Below are 22,069 nucleotides of genomic sequence, written 5' to 3' on the forward strand. Positions count from 1 at the left end.
TGTCGGTGCTCAGCCCTATATATTAGTATAAGTATAACTATAGTCTATATTAAACTATTAGTATTAGACTATTAGTTAAATAGTTATAGACTTATATATTAGTAAAGCTAAATAATATATTAGACTATATAATAGTATTAATATTAGACTATTAGTATAGTTATAAGTTATATATTAGTATTAGTTATAAACTATATATTTAATATTAGTATGAGTTATAAACTTTTAGTATTAATTATAACTATAGTCTATAGTCTATATTAGACTATTAGTATTAGTCAAATAGTTATAGACTTATATATTATAATATTAATATTAGTATAGCTAAATAATATATCAGACTATATAATAGTATTAATATAAGACTATTGGTATAGTTATAAGTTATATATTAGTATTAGTTATAAACTATATATTTAATATTAGTATTAGTTATAAACTTTTAGTAAAATCTTTTAGTATTAATTATAAGTATAACTATAGTTTATAGTCTATATTAGACTATTAGTATTATTTATAAACTTATATATTAGTATTAACATTTAATGTAATAATTTATAAATTATAATATGAAATTATTTCATATATGAATATATATAATTATATATATTATATATAAAAATTTCACATATAAATTTATAATTTTATATATTAATATATATATATATATATAAAATATATTGTATAAAACTTAATAACTTATATATAAAAATATTTTTTTTTATATATTTTTTTATGAACCGGTCCGGTCCGGTCCCAAAAATTCTAAAACCGGAATCGGCCGGTTTTAGGATTTTTGGAACCGGTCTCGGACCGGACCGGTTCAAAACCAGTAAACCTGGTCCGGTCCGGTCTAGTCCGGACTAATTTTCCGGTTTAAAATTACACCCCTAATTACTATAGATTTAGCTGGTCCATTGCTACACTTTATTTTACACTTTTGTTATTCTTTAGCTCAAATTTAATTTTAACTAGCCCACTACTAGTGCTTTGAGAGGTGAAATGATGATAAAAATCTGTAAGGATGCATTTATAAGGATGAGTGTAGAATTAAGGCTTTATTTTATGAAAACGGCGCCCTTTTTGGTTCGAGATTGGTGGGACGGATGAGTCATTCTTTTATTGGGCTCGAAATGAAAAAAAAAAAGGTAATTTTTATGTGTTTATAACTTAGCTACTATCACATATTTTATTTAGGTATTATGAAATACACATAAAATTGTATTAAAAATCTAAAATATCAAGAAAATAAAATTTACATTGTCATAAAATTGTATTTGTTTTAATTTATGGTGTAATAAATATTTCAAATTTAATAATAATGTTTATAAAAAAATTATTATTAAATAAGACAATCTTAAAATAAAGCATACTTTTTTTTTTTGTTTGAAATGAGAAAAAAACATATTGTTACATGTTTGTGGACCTAGTTACTAGCACATGATTTATTAAATTTTTTCACTTAGTATATAATTGTAAATGAAACCTAATAACACATGGAAATATAAAATTTTATCCATCAGGCGCTACTACTTTCTAATAGATATATGAATCGATTTGAATTATCGAAGACAACAAAAGTTTTTTAGTTTTATGTTGGGTGGGTCCCCCATGTGCCACACCCGACAGTGACGTTAGTATTTCTTACTATTTATCTTTATTTCTTTACTTTTTATTACGTTTTATTCAATTTTTCTTTAAATTTCATTCCTCACCTTTCCATTTACTATTTCTTACTATTTTTTATTTCTCACCTTTACTAGTGTGTGTATACACACAAATATAACAATAATTAAACGCCGTCGTTTAGCATATTTTTGCACGTGAATATTGCCTCGTTTATACACGGACTAGCGGCTACAATCGGCCGCGCCGCACCAGTGCTTGTTTTATTCTTTCCCCGTGCTTACTTCTTAGCCCTCGTTCCGCCACCGAACCCTGAATATTTTTTGACCATCTGAATAACCGAGCAGGTTTTCCTCTATTATTTGCTTTATTCGCTAAAAGAGATGAGAGCATTCTGTGCAATCCGCTCTGTCGAGCACCTCTATTGTCTATCTAAAGGGCTTTTCACTACCTCAAGGTACTACTCCTTCCATGGTCCTTTCTATGTTTTGTTCCTATTAATCTCTCTCTCTCTCTCTAATATTTTTGTTAGTCATCTCCATTTTGGTGCTTAATTAGTGTAGCTTTGATGGCTTATAAGTAAATAAGTAAAAATTCATTCTTGAATATCCGTTGGGGGCATTAATGGTCTTTGCTTTTGTGAGATTGAGGGAAATTGTATTTTATAGTTCTCTTTTTCTTCAACATATGCTTGTGTATTTTTTAAATTATGGATACTGTTCATTTTTCGAAGCTAAATGATTCATGGGCTTTATTAGGTTGTGCCAATAATATAGTGGAGGGGAAGAAAATCCCGAATATTGTACTAAATAAGCACGAAATTTGTTCGGCCTTCATTCAATCTCTCAATTTTCTTCTTCTTAAAAAGATTTTTTTAACTGCAAATGAGGTTGCTTAGAGGGGTGGGAGTGAGTGATTGTGTAATATTGATAGTAATACTAAGGTGGTGCGACTTTTGAAGCATTTGAGGATGAGCCTTAACGGTTACTTGGTGCTGATTAGCGGTGATGAAGTAATGCAATGGTGGTGTGGTGTGAGGAAAACCAAAGATGTTATACTGCTAGAGATGAAGTGTTGCATGAACTTCTGTTAACACATGTATAGGATCGAGAGAGATTGTTTTCGGGTGGTTATATCAAAGCACTCTGTGGTAAATGCAAGTGGGGTTTGACAGATGGGAGGTATTAAGTAGGTATAATTCTGATTTAATTTGTTTGCTGTGAATTATTTTGATAATTTAACAGGGTGACAGATGGTTTTGAGTTACTGGATGATACAATTGATTGTAGTAGCTAAAGTAACTGAAGCTGCAGATCCCTCCCACCTTCCTGGCTATCTCCCTTTCTATTTATTTTGTTTTCTATTCGATTTTCCTGCTAACTGTGGAAAATTTGATTTTTGTTTGATCTTATTCAGGATTCGACTTCCATTTCCTGCAAAACTCTTCTCCTGCAAAGCAAAGTTCGGTAAGCAAGTTCATTTTCTTTCATGTAGCTTACGCGGGGCTGTTGTAGCCTCCACGAGAAAGCCTTCTTTTTGGATACGATAGCAATTGGTTCTGTCATCATTATTTTCTCTCTTATGATGTTAAGCTTCTTTTTTGGATATTATGGCAGCTGATTCTGGGGTAGATGGATTGTTCAGCTTGAAACTGGTGCCTCCAACCTTGTTAGCAGCAGAAAAAGAAGAAGCCAAGGCTGTTTTGACCCTGTTCTTAAAGAAACAAGGATTGAGCAACGCAGTTGCAGCAAGAACCATCAACAAGTCAGACCTTTTCATCGACCACCTCGTCTCAAGGCTTCATTCTGTTCATAAATCTCGATATCTAGTAGGTTCAATTTCAACATATTGCTGCTTCTCTCGACCCACAGCTAACATCTATAATTCTAAATTGAGTCTTTGCTAATCACATCTCCCTTTAACATGACAGGACGTGAGCTTACAACTCTTGAGATCAGGGACGCTCTTATTCCATTCCTTAAAGCCCTTCTCGAAGAGCATGGAAACTTCATGGTAGATGTAGTGGAAAACTTTCCACACCCACCTGTTAAAGAAAAAACAGTTGTGCCAGTTTCTCAGCCCAATCTGACTCTTGACTCTAAGAAGCTAAAGGCCATCTCTTGAATGAGTGAGATAGACCCAGCTGGGAAGCTTCGCCCTCATGTTCTCTATCTCATAGAGCTTGGTATGGATCTTGTGCAGATCAAGGGAATTACATGAAGATTCCCAGCTTTTGCCTACTATAGCTTGGAGGGAAAAATCAAACCAGTGGTTGAGTTTCTTCTTGAGCTTGGGGTACCAAAATCAGATATTCTCACCATCCTCAGCAAAAGGCCTCAGTTGTGTGGACAAGAAACAATGGGCAAAAGTGATATATCGCTTTCCAGCACTTCTCACTCATAGCAAGCAGAAGGTGGAGACCACTGTAAAATTTTTTTACGAGATGGGCCTCTCAGCAGAGAGAATTGGTAAGATTCTGACACGCTGCCCACACATTATTGGTTACAGTGTGGAGGAGAAGTTACGGCCAACTGCTGAGTACTTCCATTCTTTGGGGGTTGATGTTGGTGTTCTTCTCTATTGTTGTCCACAGACTTTTGGTCTTAGCATTGAGACCCATTTGAAGCCAGTGACAGAATTTTTTTTGGAGAGGGGATACAGTATCAAGGAAATTGGGACCATGATCTCAAGATTTGGAGCGTTGTATGCTTTTATCTTGTCAGGGAATTTGATACCAACATGGGAGTACTTTTTGACCATGGATTATTCCAGATCAGAGCTAGTGAAATTCCCTCAATATTTTGGATATAGTTTGGAAGAAAGGATTAAACCGAGGTATGCACGGGTGAAGGAGTTGGGGGTTTCAATGCTGCTGAACCAGGTGTTATCACTGTCGGGTAGTGACTTTGAGAAGACTTTTAAAAAGAAAGTGAAGAAAATGTTCCCTGACAAGGATAAGAGTTGTAGCAGCAATGACATTCGTTGAGGCCGGGTACAAGAAGGTTTGAGGTTTGTATGCAGATTTATAACTGTACGTGGTACACTATTTAAAGCATCGTTGTGGGCTGCAATTTCCAGGTCAGAAACAAATATTGGTGTCGTTGAGTGAGCATAAGAATTATTGCACTGTATTGGAAAATTTTGATCATGTAGACAAATCTACAGCTGCATTTGCAAGCTATGGCATGTTGGTGCTGTTGTGAAGGCTTAATCAAGTTTCTTACATTTTGGTGCATAATGCTTCATGCAAGAAATGGGATGATGATCCATCTACCATCCCCGGTCATCTCAATCCCCCGCTGCCCCCGCCCCTGGCGGGCAAAGGACTACCTGCTTGGTGGTGCTATATATTCTCTGATGATGAGGCATTAGGAAGTATGGAAACATAAGGATTGTTTATTGAATTGGTATTTCATCTGATTCATTTCAAGTATAGCTTCCTAAGGGGTGTAGCCTAGTTCTGCGTTTCTAGTATATATATATATATATATATATATATATATATATAGACGAGGTGAGGATATGAAACTTGTAATATAAAAGAGTGAAATCAAAATGGACCCATAGTTAGGTTTGTTGACAGAAAGATATATAGAAATAGCCTAAAACAAAATTGCTGCAGCTAGCATGACCACAACTTCAATGAAACGCATTGAGAGTTGAACACCTTAAGACATACACAACAACATATTCCAAGTAAGGTGATGGCAATCAAGAAGCTCCCACTTTAGAGAATGCCTTCATTCAAGCCTCAGGTCAAAAGTTGAGAGAAGAACCTGAACTCAAATTGTATACAATATCACCTAGGACTCCCTTGCATGGTAAACGCTTGCTCATCCATACCAGTCCTTTGAAACAGTGGGGCCATACTCATATTATTATTGATACATAATCCAATCAACATCCCTGGTTGGGCAGAAAATTAAAATGCACGTATTTGTGCCTCTAGGACATGATCCTCGGTCACAAGGAAAGGTCATCAAAGAATTCGCAAATTGATCTCTTTTTTCTTTTTCTTTTTTTTTTTTCTCTCCTAGATTAATAATAACAAAAGGGAAACCAACAGTGTGAAGGAAGAATCTGGCTTCAAAATTTTCAAACTAATAAACATCCTATGTGACTTCCAAATCTAAACTCTAGACATCCCAAGCTTTCGCTCAAATAGGCGGCGGAGAAGGTAAACTTGGAGAACACTCGCACCAATTAGTGCTGCTGATTCAAAAAAGGCCTTGTGAACTGCTCTCTGGCTCATTGCATCGTTTACTGCATTTCCAATTGATATGGCAAGGTTAGATTCAGAGAGAGAGAGAGAGAGAGGTTTCTATGTTGTTAATGTGCACATAAGTGTGTGAACTTTTAACCATAATCTATTAATCTTTTAATCTATTCAAGTCAGAAGTTTTTTTTCATTAAAGCCAAACGGTTTCTTTATGTAGCACTGACAATAATAAACAATGTAACTAAAGAACCAAGCTTGTAAACCCCTAGGGTAGTGGCAAAATAAGAGATTCCTTATTATATGGAGTGATAGGCATGACAGATATAATAATCGAATCACAGAACTACTTAACTATTTGTTGCAGAGAAGGGAGAAGGAAGCCAGGGGGATTAATTTCCAAGAAAGGTAAAGGTTTAAAAGGGGTAATCAGTTGGAAGATCAAAATCTCGCTCATATGCCTTGATAGGTGCTAATCCATGAAAAGAAGGAAAATGAGACCTAGTGGAATCCTAAGGACAGAACAATGGAAAGAAAAAAGATGCAAGCATCAAAGCATTTTAGCACCATTTTTTCCTTTTATTCATCATTTCTATATAGGTATTCATGCTTCCAATAGATACCTATTGCCTGGCGTTCAGTTTGAGCCTCTAGCCAATGCTGTTCGAACTGAATGTTGTAAAGAGCTTCCTCCAACTTCGATATATGTTCTAACAAAGGGTTCAAATGCTCTGGAGATATTACAAAGCCAGCAAGTCAAAATTCATAATTCAAAGGGCATGACAAATACCAAAAAAATGAATAAGAAAACCGAAGAATGGTTCACCATCTTTTGCATGCTGATCATGGTATGTATAATGGCTAACATGAACATCAAAGTCTATTGTTTCATGATATGGAGATTTGTTAGTAAAACAAAAATGGTGGAGTCCTTTGGTAGCCACAAACTCGAACTTCTCACTTATCTTGTCACGAAAATCATGAATCTGACCACCAGAAGGTCCTTTAACCTGAAAATTTCAACATGTAATAGGATCAATGGAGATTTTCACACCAACAAACAGCGCTTGAAAAAAGTGGACTCATGGGCTTAGGATCATAGTCGAGTTAACACCCATTTTGAAAAACATCACACTGTTATGACTAAAAATCTACAACAAAGCCATGAGATGAATGGTTTCATGTCCCAGGAGTTGCAGGTTCATGTGCATTTATGACGATTCTTTAAAGCAAATATGTGTACAAGAGGTAACATTATGGCATGGCAAAAAAATTGAAAAATTCTAAAAAAGCAACAAAGCCAAACGTGGAGCTTACCACGAGGTCTACACCATCTTGAGAATAATGCCAAGCACCGTCGACCTTAATTACAACAAAAGAAAGATGAACTGTATCCCCTTCATATTGGATATTGTGAGAGAAGCACTCTTCCCTGTCAATGACAAACCTAATTCCAAACACCACTTGCAGGCTTGACAAAAGTGTCAGCAGGACAATAGCAAATTTTGGTAAATTAATTTTCATCTGCAGATTACAAAGTCACCTTTCTCAGTCATAAGAACGAATGAAAAAACTTTTGGTGTAAAATTGATCATTGCAGAAAAATTATTGTTAGGTTCCTTCAAAACACAGTACAGTGTCACATTCATTAAGATGATATTTACCCCCCACCAATTTATTCAACAAATGTGCACAAGGTTACAAGAAAATTCGACTCCAAGATAGAATGAAGCACAAAATCACTTTGGTGTTTCTTCGCATCATGCACAAACGAAGACAAACTGGAATTATTATGGGCTTTCGAGTCCTTTTTGTCCTCATCAAGATGCACCTTCTTCAGAGTGAAGCGTAAGATTTTCTTAATAACAAGATATTACCCAATGCATAAAAATAGACATCAGTAAAGTGTTAACATTTTCTCCACAAGTTGCAATAAACCATCTATCTGCGTAACTAAACTTATTTTTATTCTTGTTTTCATTATTTTCCAGAAGTCCATTTTCAAAACAAACAAACAGAGAACAGAGAGAAGAAAAAACTCCCAGGAAAGAAATTCACGTTTCACCAATATAAATCCAATCACAGAATCACACATATAGATAAAAACTTCATCATAAGATCTAAAGAGAAATAACACGATCTCATTTTACTCGCCGTTTGGTTCCCGAGAAGACGAAGAAAAATCACGACAAGCCCTTCAAACTTCAACCCCCCACCCCCCAAAAGAAAAAAAAAAAATGTTTGGAAGATCAAAACACCCATAAAACAGAAGGTTAAAAAACTTACCGTGATTTTCTCACTTTTCATTCCCTTACTTTCTCAACAACCAAATAAGATAATACAACAAAACGTAAGATTTGGTCAAAATTGATCCACAAAATAAAATTTATAGGAGAAGTTTTTACCTCGGAATTTGAATGATTTGATTGAGACCCAAAGAAACAAAAGAAAAGTACTAAACTTGAACGATCTGAGAAGCACTTTGTGAGTTTGGGATAACTTATCAAAGACGGAAAAAGTTGCTTGTGCTCAGGATCTGATTTCGTACGTACGTACATACATGGAAGATATCGAAAGCTAGCAGTTTTGAGTTCTTTTGGTTGACGTAGTTTCGTTGGAAGGGCTCTGATCCTCTCCGTCTCGCGTGTCCACTGCCTCGAGCAGGACAGTCTTGTTTGAAGATTACTAATCGAGCAATGTTATTTGAAATTTTTTACATGAAACATTACATGTCATTCACATAGCATGATAAGATTTAAATTTTAAATTTACTTTTTAAATTAAATTATACCACGTGGATGAGATAATGAAAACTTTAAAGACCTTCAAATAAAAATATTATTCAGATTTGCAACATAATTTTTTCCTTTTATATATAATTGGTTAACAAGTTCAAATAACTTTGTATCAAATTAATAACATATTATATTACCAATAATTACACACACACTATATATATATAGAAAATTACAAAAATACTCCTCAACAGTACTGAGCTTTTAGTCCACTAAACTAAATGAGTTATTTTATTCTCAAGCTGGTGTATAGAGCACGCTATATACATTACTGAAATAATAATATTTTATTTGTAAGATTTAAATTTTAAATTTTATCTTCCAAATAAAAAATTATATCACGTAAGCACTTTATTAGATAAGTAAACTCTACACACCCATTTAAAGATATAATTTTTCAAAATATAATAGCAAGTCCAAATAAGAAATACAACAGATTCCTTTCATTTTGATCAACCTGATTTCTTAAAAAAAATTCAATTAGCATCGATTTTCTTGAGAAATCTAAATTTAAAACATTTTTTTTTTTAAGTTTTCATGTGCATTGAAAGCTACTAAATGTTGATCTTCAAAGATGGAGATATAGACTATAAACTGATGGATACATTCATTAAGTGTGAAACCATATATTCTCTATATGGCTTCAGGTAGAGTGATCTATCTACCTAATTGGAATTGTTCGATTTTATCGATTTGTTGATTATCTTGTTGAATAATTAAATTGAAAGCAACACGATCATGTCTTTTATAAATGTATTTGTAGAGATATTTAATACAATATTTTTAATTTTGTACCTTACCGACCGATACAGCCGGTATTTGCTGTGCTGGGATAGTAATCGGCACGAGAAAGACTTATGCTTCGTACCTGTTAAAATTTCTGGTGTACCGGGTTGTTTTGGCCGGTATTTCGAATTTCTGCCGATATGAACATTTTGGTCGGCACATAGGCTAGAACGTATTTGGAGTCTTGGACAGGTTTGTAATTAAACAGAATGTGAGAGACATTTTTTCATTTTGTTGTCGGCATCACAGAGGAATCGAGAACCAATTCTCATTTTAGTAATATTTTTGTTTTGTACTTCTCTGAGTTCTCTCTCAAAATTGCCTACAAGCACATACGTTATTAATATATTATTGGCAGCCAATGATGGAGACACATTGAGGAGGCTGGTATCAGCGATGTATGAGAGGATCACTGTTTGATTGCTCCGTTAAATTTAGGTGACCACGAATATGTTAAGCAAAGTAAATACAAAATATATATATATTTATATATTTATTTATATTTCAAATATTGATCCTCATCTTATTAATGAAGATGAGTGATTTTATTTTAATAGCTGAATTGAGAACTTATTTAATTTTACAAGTATGTGTGTTGTTAAAATTTGAGACTTGTATTGATAAATATTATTGAGTTTATGATTTATTTTTTTGTTTTTTGAAATATAGTTTGTGTGTGTGTGTGTGTATATATATATATAATTTATCTATGTATAGACTATCCCGAAACGGTACTCGTATCGAAATATTTTGTTCCAGTACCTTGACCGAAACGATATTCAAAATTTTGATTTAACAATTTTAATTGTAGAACAAATTTCTATATTGATGTGACAATTAAATTTCGAAACAAAATCTGGATTATATGGTATAATCCAACGATTATCTAAATATTTTCCTTTAATTTTGATAGTGAATCCATCATTAGAATGTCTATATAATGGAAAACAATAAATTTCAACCGTTGTTTTAGCTCTAAATTATTTGGGATATTGATACTTGCAAGTACCATTTCTCTTTGGACATATATTAGTTGGATTCAGTATTCCACAAGGACTATATATCATCTGTTTAACAACAACTTTATATAAATATAAATTTTTCGTCTTACCAGGTTTGTCTGCTGAAAAACATTTCATTGAAAGATTAAAAGGAGTCAATTTTCTAATCTTTATCTTTGTTTGAATAAGTCATTTTTTAGATCATCTAATTTTGCTCTAAAGATGCGCACAATTAGACCAGGATGATTTTCAACTTCTTTGTGTGGATTCAATTCGTCTAAAATCTCTTTCCAACTTGGATTGCATGTCATAGTTAAGAAAATATCAGGCTTGCCAAAATGTTGAACTGATGCCATCGCTTTCATACATATATATATATATATATATTTTTGCGCATATCTCTTGGGCTTTTAATAAAAGATGAATGTAAGATAATACGTTTTCCAATTTTTGAGACATTAGTTTCTCCAATTGAAATACTATCGACAATACATTGATACACATCTAATCTAATTTCTTATTGTTTCGAACAAAAATAATATAATTTTGATGTCTCCATTTTAACTACATATCAACTACAAACTGTTGCAACAAATGACTAGATAATAACAAAAATGATATGTTTCTTTCTCTAATTTGTAATTTGAAACAATAATATTCATGGTATGAAACTGTTGGTTCTTTATTTTCCTTCCTCAAGACTACAAAAATTATGAAAGAAAATTTAGAATTATGAATATATAAAACTTAAAGATAATGAAGTTAGGAGAGTAAAAGTTATTATGACATTTTTCTTCACTTCTATGTAGTTCGTCTACATTATGTGACTGTTGAAGATGACTTAATGTTGATGTTTGAGCATTTAATAATAATATTATTTCTTTTTTGGCCTTTTCAATTCCTTGATGCCAGCTCAAATCATTGAAAGTAAACAATAATGGATATTGAAGTGGATCGTAACAACTAAAATAATATTAAACAATATGACTTCCACCTGTGTTTTTCAAAATGATCTATTTTAGTAAAAATAGCAGCAACTTATGATACCAATGGAATGTTATAAACACCATGATCTAAACCAATGTCTAATCTTATATGAATTATATGATTTTTCAAATTTGGAATGTTGCTCAAAGTTTGGAAGAAATGACAGTATGGATTAACATCGAGTATAGCCATTAGTTGAGCAATAATAGATGGATCTAATCTTTCTGCATCGTTTACACTATTCTCTAACTCATGTTCAGTGTCATAGAAATATAACTGCAAATATGAAGGGCATCTATCTTTAGGGATTAAATCATTAATGTAATGATAGATCTGTTCTTGAACTCTGAATGTGTAAATTTCCAGCTTATTTGTTCTACATAGATTTCTATCGAACTTTACTCTAAATGATGTGAAAGCAAACTTATTATTGTATGTGCACACATATGTACAAAAGTTTTCAGATTCACTTGAAACAGAAGTAAACAACTGATAAAGTTCGTCAGGAATTTGATTGGGAATCAACGATATTGTTCCATCAGCACAACAGAAGCTGTTTGATTTGTGATGAAATCTTTTGACTCCACAATATCTACATGACGACACTAATGATAAATAATCTACCTTAGCTGTACTGTCTGTAATATTTGCCTAAAACGAATGGATTATTCATCTCGTTTTCCTATGAGATAAAAGAAGAAGGAATGAAATACTATATGAAAAAATTTGAACAAATTTTGCACTTTTTGAAGATGAAGTATCCAATATAGAGTTACGAATGGATTGAAGAAGTTGTGAATTTCTATTTTACTAGAAGCAATTAACCGATTGAAGGAATTTATTAATATTTATTGAATAAAATGAGAATAAAATGTGAAAAACACCTTTCATAATAAGAAATCATAATGAATAAACCTGATCACTCAACACTGAAGTAAGTGCAGTTATACTGTGGAAATATAAATTTCTTTTATGAAGTGTTGAAGTTTCGACGATATTGTTGGAAGTAATAGCTGTTATCCTCGCTAGATCACATGCATCATTATGGATGTTACTTTTAGAAGAATTAATATTCGAAGAAGATCCAATTTCTCTTATACAGAGCATTTCATTGCCATTTGAATCAAAATGCAAAATACAATGACATTGTGGTCCTCTTTAAATTTTATTACTTCAAAGTATTTTCAACTTAGCATATCTCTCTCTTTTTTCTCGGCAAATGTCCTCCTTTTCCTCCTTTGATTGATCAGCGTACAAATTTTTTTTTTTTATGGACACTTTTTCAGATTCTTCAAAATTTATTTATAAAGAAATTTAGATAAAATTAGAAGAAATGGTGTTGATGATATTTAAATGTATTTATTCATCTAATCATGTCGTCTTAGCGGTTGGCATAAATCTGCATCAATTTAAAAGGAAAATCTAAGAAATAATTAAGAATGTATCAAACATACAGCTATACACGGATATATATAAGACTGTTTATCTGGGCCGGGTTTTTTTCCAGCCCGATCTGGCACCCAGAAAACTGGATTCCGTTTCTAGGTTCCGGCCCGAAACTAGGATTGCCAAAACCCAAACCTGTCCGATCTAGGAAGGGTTTGAAATCTGGGTACTGGAGTTTAAACCCAGTACCCAGATTCCATTTTATTCATCTAATGCCCTGCCGTAGCTCTCTATTCGTTTTTCCCTTTCTCCCCCTCTCTCTCTCTCTCTCCCTCTCTCTCTCTCTCTCTCTCTCTCTCTCTCTCTCTCTCGTCTAAACACTGCCCCTGCTCCAACCTAAACCCTCATTCTTTCCATCTTCTCATTCTCCAATCGAAACCTAGAGTCCAAACCGAAACCTCTTGATGTCTCTCTCTGAAACCCTAGCTCTCGATCTCGATCTCGATCTCTCTCGCCCAAAGTCCAAACCGAACCCTTAGCTCTTTCTCTAGCCGTATCTTCTACTCTCTCTCTCTCTCTCTCCAAAGCCATAGCCTTCGAGTTTCTAACACTATATCAGAAGGCTTGAGCCAGGAAGACTTTGGGGGTGAATTGTGGGTAAGTTGCTGCTCTTTTTTGTTTATTTTTTGGGAAAAAAAAATCTTTTTGAGGTACTTAGATGTTTTCAAAACCGATCTGTGCTTTATTAATAAGAATCAGCACACTAGTTTTGTTAAGCTCTAGACCCACAAACAAAGGATTTGTTAGTATTTGGAAGAATTGAGTTTTAGGATGTTGTCTCTTTGATTTTTCTAGATTTTTTAAAAAAATCAGTTGTGTTTCTGGGTGGAGTGTAAAATAAAGCAACGCATTTATGGTGAAGGGGTTTCATGTCTTAGAAAAATGAGAATCCATTTGTGTGCTTGGATTGTGGGTAATAGTTGAACATACATGTTTCAGTTGGCCAAAGTTGCACGCTTTATGCTTGTAATTCAATGGAACTCAGTACTAATGATTATATTTTTATAGTGATGAGCATTTTGGATTTCTATGTTGTTGCTTTCAAGGTTTTTGACAATGGTGTTATCTGGAAATGTAGGTCATGGAATTTCTCAAGTCACTGGTGACATTGAAAAAGTGAAGTGCTTTATAAATATATATATATATATATATATATATATATATATATATCCTGTTATTGGCTCTGAGGATGCCTTCATATCAATCATTCATTACTTTGAAACATTTGTCAATTCTTTTAAACATTTGGTACTCAGATCCTGACGGTAAGCCTTTACAAAAGCACTTTATGTTTGTTTAGAAAATTACATTAATTAACTCCAAACTTAATTACACTCATTTTTATTTAATTAATTACAAACATCCTTAAAAACTTATTTAGTTCTTTTTTCTGGTGCTGTTGTTAGTTAAATGTCACCATGCATTGAGTAGGTGATTTTTGAGGTATGCATGCATGTCTAGCCCGATTGATTTGTTATAAGCAGGGGTCTATTTAGTTCTAGCTTTTTGCTCTTTTTTTTTTTTCTCTCTCTGGAGTCTTTTCAAAGTGGATTGAGATGGAGTTTGTGGGATATTGTGGGGTTCCAAGCTATTTATTTTTACTGATTTCCATGTCAATACTTGGTCATTGAGTTGTTTTTATATATTGTGTCTACTGTCATGGTCAATCTATTTTGGAAACCTCTTCTTTGGAATGTATGCATGGAGAATTTGGTGTTCATTTCCATGGTTTGTGTTTTTTTTCTGTTGAAATACATTCTTACTCTTCAGTTTCCCAGGCTGCAGAGAATATACTAGGAATTCAATGTAGCGGTTGTCTTTAGTTGGGTGACTACATCAAATAGGCTTGAAGTTTTATTTGGTGTGATTAAATCACATAGAAGACTATGTTATTGATATGTAACTCATATCTTGTAATTTTATATTTTGTAATGTAATGTAAGTTTATTGTAAGTTTCTTATCCATTGTTCAAGTTATCATTTTGTATTTTGTAATAATGTAATATGTAGTGGATTGCATGCATTTTAGTTTTCTTTTATTTTTATATATTTTATTATTCTGGACAATGTTAATATTATGCTTTTTAACATTACCTCTTAGAAAAAAATTTCACATAATATAGGCTTTTATAAAAATAAAAAAAGAATTATGATTTTCAACATAGATTATTCTTGAAAAATCTTTAATATGGTATATGTTTTCAATAAAATAAAATTATGCTTTTAAATACAGACTTCTATAAAAAAAAAATTATGCTTTTAAAAAATTATGAAAAACAGACTTCTTTAAAAAAAAAAAAAAAAGAGGGTACAAAACCCGGGTTCAACCGGGTTTCGGCACGGGTCTAACCCGGCCTGTCCCAGTCCGGGTTCTAACTCGGATTCCGGTCCAGGTATACCCGAATTCCCGGATCGGAACGCGGATGAACAGTCCTAGATATATATGAAAATTTAGTACATAAACAATATTACAGGCGATTATATACAGGCGAGAAGAAGGAAACATTTAAGTTAAAACAAATTCCTAGAGAATATATTAAATCAACTAATATAAAATTAGATTATTCGGGAATAAAAATTTAGATTCACATATAAAAAATATAGAATTATTATAATCATGATTTACAAGTTCATATTCTTTTATGAAGAAAAGATTATAACATATCATTGATGTAAATTAATTATTACGTCTAAGAATAAATGGGTTTTTAGAAATGATTTTCTTTTAATAACTCGATTTTTTTAACCGTAAATACTTGGAATAATCTTTGTTTAATAATATTATAAATTCTCAATTACGAGCAACTTTACTAATTTGTTCGTAAACAGTATTTAAGAAAAATATGATACATATGTTTTTTATCCATTTTTTTTATTGTTGGAGTGATCACAAATATATTTAAAGAATTAAAATAATGACGATTAGAACATATAATGACATTATTATCAAAGAAATAGAATAAAAATTTCTCATATGAGAAAGAAGAGAACGTATCAGACAGTGGAGGAGAAATAAAAGAACAGTAGAAGTAGAGAAGATTAACAAGAAGCGGAATGAGAAAAAGTGAAAGCAACATATCTGTTGACTATTATAGAAAACTCATTAGAATAAGAGAAGACAGTAATTGTATAGTAACATTTGTTCAATAACACTATATTAATATATTAAGAATAATAAGAAATGTAAAAATTAAATTCAATATTTACTGAATCCAAAATTAAAGGAAATAAAATGCTGCAACTAATCAGAGAGGAAAACCATATTACATTAGAAATTGTAGATTTACCTAAAATAATGTTATTAATATCATATTTGTTATGTAACTATTAAATTTATCCAAGAATGAAAGATATATTTACATTTGGAAATTATATATCTAATTTAAATAAAAATAATTAATAAAAGAAAAAAATAATATATAAGTAACTCAAAATACAAGTAAATAAAATGCTGTAGAACATTAGATTTTAATTTTTTAAGATTTTATTTCTGTCATACTTTTATGAACAGTTAGTATTTATTTAGAAGTAAAGAAGAGAAGAATATAGTGAAATTGATAAATCAAAACTCATTTGTAGCATTATTTATTTATCACACCTAAAGGAAAAAATGATAATAATTTTTTTTTCCTTTAAAATGATAGTAACTTTTCATAAATTGTGCTGGTATGTATAGAAAATAAAATTCCAAAATAATTTATCTTTTTTTAGAAAATTAATTATTATTGTTAATTTTAATATTTATAACTCGATGCATATGTTGTATATTTGTTACTTACAAAATAAATATATAACGTCATAATTTGAAAGCTAGAAACTAAAATACCAAGTTATTTAATAATATCATTAATAAAGTAATAATTTAAGAAAATAAGATATTTCTCAAAATTTGATTTAATTTTGTTCAGAGTTACTTTTATTATTAGAATTTTATGAACCGTTGGTATTAAAAATGTTCAAGTATGTGTTAGTAAATAATATTTTCGTCACTGCACAACCTCAAAGACAGTTTAATTCCTGGTGTTAGAAAAAAAACTGTATAAATTTAAATGATGTCAAAATTTTTGAGAAATTTTTTCGTAAACATTAATAAAAATGAGTATTTTTTAATTCTAAATTTTAACGAATCATATATAAAATAGTCAAAAGCAAAAGCAATATAATGTCCAATACTAAAATGTAACAAATAGATTCAATAATCACAGAATATAAAATTGAAGAAAATAACATGCCGCCCATGATTAATATTTATTTTTTAAAAAGTTTAGTATTTTTCCTGACAATTTTATAGGAGTTAGCATTTTTTATGATAATTTTTTTACCTGTGCCAAAGTTTAAAGTGATAATTTTTTCCAGATGCAAAACTCAAAAATAATCTCAGAAGCCCAATCACCCCCAAATTTCGCAGAAGCCCAATCCTCCTTCCCATGCAATGTCATTTATAGTCAAAACCCTAAATATAATTTTTTGTCTTTCTTTCCCCCCCCCCTCGGCGCCCCCTCCCTCTCTTCTTCCTCGAGTGCCGACACCATCAATTTCTCACAAAATTCTCGCAAAACTCTCTCCCTCTCTATCTTCGTCACTGAGACGTAGTCTCTCCCTCACAAAACTCTCGACCGCTTGGAACCACACAATGACTGACTCATTCGATGTACACAAATCCTCCCATCGTTCACAAAGAACAACCCCCACCTCTCATTCTCTTTCTTTTCTCTCTCTGTTACAAATTTCCTTTGTCAATCCTTAAAAATGTCAATAGATTTGTTTCGTTGCAGTGAGATCGTGTATATGGATATGATTTTTGTTGATGTCGTATTTCGCCACCGGGCCAACTCCACCATTCTCCGATTGTCTTGCAAGAATAGAAGGGATGAGGGCTTAGGGTGGTGAGGGTCACTTTCGATGCCTAAGTCAGTGTAGGTCTTGTGAACTCACTTAAGAGGAAGGAGAGTAGTAGTAAACAAATGTTCAGAGCCAACCCCTGGGTGGGCCCTTGGGGGGGGGGGGTGGGGGAGGAACATATATAACCTGGTTGTGGTGGTTCCCAGCACCTATCAGTGGTAGTGTGTTGGGGCATTGGTGAGCCCTCGGTGGTGGGTGATCTCTTGCCAACCATATCGTGGTCATGCCACCTCGTACTCGTGTTGTACCATCTTCCTGCCTTTTGCTATTCGACAGGCCGACCATGCCAGATCGTGGCCATTCTGACAGACCTGGATCCATGTTGTGGCATGCTCCTGCCCTGGCGTCCCACTTTCTCTGTCTGGGTCCATGTCGTGGTCATTCCCTGCCCTTGCTTACAGGGCTTGTTAGCCTGTAGAGAGGTCAGGCCTTTTGACTCGGAAGGCTAACGCTTCACACGTGCAACATCGCCGCTCCTTTCTGGGCCTTCTGGGCAAGTCCTACCCTTCGGTCTCGTCCTATCTTATCTTTTTATCCTGAGACCCACATATACTGCACCTACCACCGGATGGATAGTCATCGAACTGAAGATTACTATACTCTGAAGTGGAGGATGGAAGAGCTTGGGGGTTTGCTAGACCAATGTCGCCAAGAGGGCGAACAGTCAGCGCAACGGGCAAATGAGCGCTCGAGGCCCTGATGAAGTGAAAGCTTGAGGAGACGAAAGGCCAAAAAGGAAGCCTAGAGGAGCCCACAACACCGAAGCTTGGTAAGGGCCAACAGCCCAGTACGCGAGATTCACACTATTGTGGGGGGATATGCCGGTAGGGGACCCACTTTGTCAGCACGAGGTGTTCACAACTGAAAGAGTTGCTATGAGATCAAGGAGGCGCATAGGAGGAGCCGTCATAACATTTAGTGAGAAAGACGAAGAATGCATTCTCCACTCTCATGACGATGCCTTGATGGTCACTATGCAGGTTGCCAACTTTACGGCACGGAGGGTCTTGATCGACAACGGCAACTCAGTCTACATCTTGTTCTAGGAGGCATTCGTCAGAATGGGAATAAGCCCTAACCGTCTAAGCTCGACCCTAACGCCGCTCAAGGATTTCATGGGAGACGTTGTCCAATCAAGGGGACCCATCACCCTATCTGTCCTGGCCGAAAAGGCTTCTAAAACTGCCGCCACAATGGTTGACTTCTTGGTGGTGAAAACCCCCTTCTTGTACAACGCGATATTGGGTCGACCGACCTTGAATAGTCTAAGGGTAGTGACGTCTACACATCACCTCAAAATGAAGTTCCCCATAGATTTGGGGGTGTATGAAGTTTGAGACAAGTAGGTGCTGACTCGAGAATGTTACGTGTGGGAGTTAAGACATGGGAGCTGGAGGACAATTTATAAAGCAAGGGCGACCATAGAGCCATTGCCGCCACTAACCCTAGCAAAGTAGGATGAAGAGATTCTGGATGAGTAGATCTACGGCAGACGAAGCCTAATGAACCCTTGGAGCTGGTTTTCGTGGACCACCAGAGACCTGAATGCACTGTAAGGGTCGGGACCAAAATGGCTCCTGAGTTGAGGTAGGCAGTGAAGAAATTCCTCATCGAGCATCAAGACGTTTTCGCATGAAGTCATGAGGAGATCGGAATCAACAACGCTATCATCAAACACTGCCTTCCTGTCAACCTCAAGGTTAGGAAGGTCAAGCAAAAGCGCTGCAACTTCAGTGCCATGAAGTACGATAACGGAGGAAGTAGACCATCTCCTTATAACAGGTTTCTTCAGGGAAACCCACTATCCAGCGTGGCCATCCAAGGTGGTACGGGTTAAGAAGGCGAGTGGAAAGTGGATGATGTACGTTGACTTCACTAACCTAAACAAGGGTTGCCCAAAGGATAGATTCCCTTTGCCTCGCATCGATTTGATCGTCGATTCAGCCGTGGGCTACTAGCTGCTCAGCTTCATGGATGCATACTTAGGCTACAACCAGATCCGCATGGGCACGAAGGACAAAGAAAAGACGACCTTCATCACCGACCATGGACTATATTACTACAAGGCCATATCCTTTGGGCTAAAAAATGCTGGCACCACATACTAGCATCTGGTCAACCGAATGTTCAAAGATTACATCGGTCTAAGCATGGAAGTATATGTGGACGACCTACTGGTCAAGAGTAAGAAGCCCGAACAACATTTGTCCAATCTTCGAGAGGCTTTCGCGGTATTACGGCGCTACAAGATAAAGCTCAACCCACTGAAGTGCGCCTTTGGAGTAGGGTTGGGCAAGTTCTTGGGCTTCATGATCTCTAAACGAGGAATCGAGGCCAACATAAAGAAAGTTGAAGCAATAGTGGGAATGCCCCCCTCGCAATGTCAATGAGGTGCAAAGGCTCGCAGGGCGAGTGGCAGCCTTAAACTGCTTTATTGCTTGCTCAACTAACAAATGCCTCCCATTTTTCAAAGTTCTGAGGAAAGCACGAGGTTGGGATGTCGACTGTGACCGAGAATTCGACGAACCAGAGGAGTACCTAGCTCACCCGCCACTTTTCAGCCAAATTGAGCCGAGCGAAAACTTGACCGTGTACCTGGCCACATGCTGTGTCCATTTTCCTGGTCTAAGATGGGAGGGAAAACAACAACCCATCTATTATATGAGCATTCTGCGGAGCCGAGGCGAGGTACCTACGAACGGAGATGCTAGCATTTGCACTCATGGTCACTACCAGGAGGTTAAGGTCGTATTTCCAAGCCTATCCAAATAAGGTGCTCATCGATGTCCCCCTTAAGAAGATATTGCAAAAACTTGACACCTCTAGTAGACTGATGAACTGGGAAATCGAACTAAGCGAATTCGATATAGAGTACCTACCCCGGACAACAATTAAGGGGCAAGTGCTAGCAGATTTCATTATTGAATTTACCAATTTCCCAAAGGAAATACAAGTTGCACCTCAGGGAAAGCCCTAATAGGTCTACCTCAATGGCTTGTCCTACTGGGCTGGAGGGGGTGTAAGGGTACAAATTATCACTAAGCTCGAGGAGAAGTATAATTACTCAATAACCTCGCCTTCAAAACATCCAACAATGAGGTCGAGTGTGAGGCTCTCCTAGCGAGAATGTAAGTAGTTAGGCTATTGGGAGCCACATAGGTTGAAGTAAAAGCAGACTCCCAAGTGGTCATCAGCCAAGTGTTGGGAGAATTCTCCACGAAGAGCGAGAAGTTAAAAAAAATACTTCTAGTTGGTGGGTGCGGAGTGCGACCTTTTTTGCTACTTCTGCATCTTGTAGATTCTGAGAGGGGAGAACCAAAAAGTGGACCCATTGGCAAGGGCCGCCTTGGGACAAGAAGACTCCCCCTTTCCCAAGCATATCGTAACCCAGAAGATCTCCGCAGAGCAACCTGAATGGGCCACAGACATTATAAAATTCCTCTACGAAGGCGAGGTCCCAAGCGACAAGGATGAGGCATGGAAGGTCAGGAAAAAGGTCGTACAGTTCACTATGGTAGGAGGCGTCCTGTACAAAAGATGATTCTCCGAACCCCTCTTGAGATGCATTTCTTTGGAAGAGCGCCTAGTATGTATTGGTTGAAGTGCACGAGGGAGTCTGCAGAAACTATTCGGGCACAAGGGCTTTAGTCGCGAAGGTTATTCGAGCAGGATATTATTGGCCCCATTCTCTCTGGGATAGAGTGTGCTTCGCGAAAAAAATTCATAAGTGTCAAGAGCATGCGCCATTGCCTTGCTGCCCTCTGGAGGAGCTAACATTGATAATGTCCTTATGGCCTTTTGCACAATGGGGGTTGGATCTAGTGGGTCTGTTTCTTGTGGCCAAGGGTGGGGTGAAATCTGCGGTTTTGATAGTGGACTACTTTACAAAGTGGGTTGAAGCGGAGGTATTGGCGACCATCATGGCCCACGTCATCACAAAATTCCTATGGAAATCGGTGGTCTGTCAGTTCAGTATCCCTCAAAGCATCATATCGGACAACGATTGGCAGTTTGATTGCTCACATTACTAGGAATGGTGCATTGCGCTAGGAATCAAGGTCAAATATACATTTCAAGGAAATCCTTAGTCCAACGGGCAAGTTGAGGTGACCAACAAGATATTGCTAGGCATCCTAAAGAAAAGGTTGGGAGACCAGAAGGGAAGATGGGCGGAGGAACTCTCGGGAGTGTTGTGGGCCTACTGAACAACTATCAAGACCCCAACAGGAGAGACACCTTTCGCCCTCACCTTCGGTAGCGAGGCAGTGATTATGGCGGAAATAGAATACCCACCTATTGGGTCCAACACT

At 35.4% G+C, this 22,069-nt stretch overlaps 1 protein-coding gene and 1 pseudogene across 4 annotated transcripts; one reads left to right on the forward strand and one right to left on the reverse strand.

Annotated features, from left to right (window-relative positions):
- Window positions 1-1,927: 1,927 nt before the first annotated feature.
- LOC121258228 lies at window positions 1,928-5,025 on the forward strand (annotated as a pseudogene).
- A 398-nt stretch (window positions 5,026-5,423) lies between these two features.
- LOC121258229 (transmembrane emp24 domain-containing protein p24beta2-like) lies at window positions 5,424-8,510 on the reverse strand. 4 transcript variants are annotated; one of them, XM_041159656.1, is made up of 6 exons: window positions 8,248-8,510; window positions 7,160-7,366; window positions 6,669-6,852; window positions 6,466-6,573; window positions 5,646-5,889; window positions 5,424-5,547 (listed from the first exon to the last, which is right to left on the reverse strand). In XM_041159656.1, the coding sequence occupies exons 1-5, from the start codon at window positions 8,398-8,400 to the stop codon at window positions 5,756-5,758; spliced, it is 786 nt and encodes a 261-aa protein (XP_041015590.1). In that variant the 5' UTR covers window positions 8,401-8,510; the 3' UTR covers window positions 5,424-5,547; window positions 5,646-5,755. The 4 variants fall into 4 exon arrangements, with proteins under 4 accessions (XP_041015590.1, XP_041015592.1, XP_041015591.1 ...); XM_041159658.1 differs by lacking the exon at window positions 8,248-8,510 and adding an exon at window positions 8,129-8,187; XM_041159657.1 differs by lacking the exon at window positions 8,248-8,510 and adding an exon at window positions 7,997-8,075.
- Window positions 8,511-22,069: the final 13,559 nt, after the last annotated feature.

Source organism: Juglans microcarpa x Juglans regia, chromosome 3S (genome assembly GCF_004785595.1).
Source record: "Juglans microcarpa x Juglans regia isolate MS1-56 chromosome 3S, Jm3101_v1.0, whole genome shotgun sequence".
NCBI classification, from domain to species: domain Eukaryota; kingdom Viridiplantae; phylum Streptophyta; class Magnoliopsida; order Fagales; family Juglandaceae; genus Juglans; species Juglans microcarpa x Juglans regia.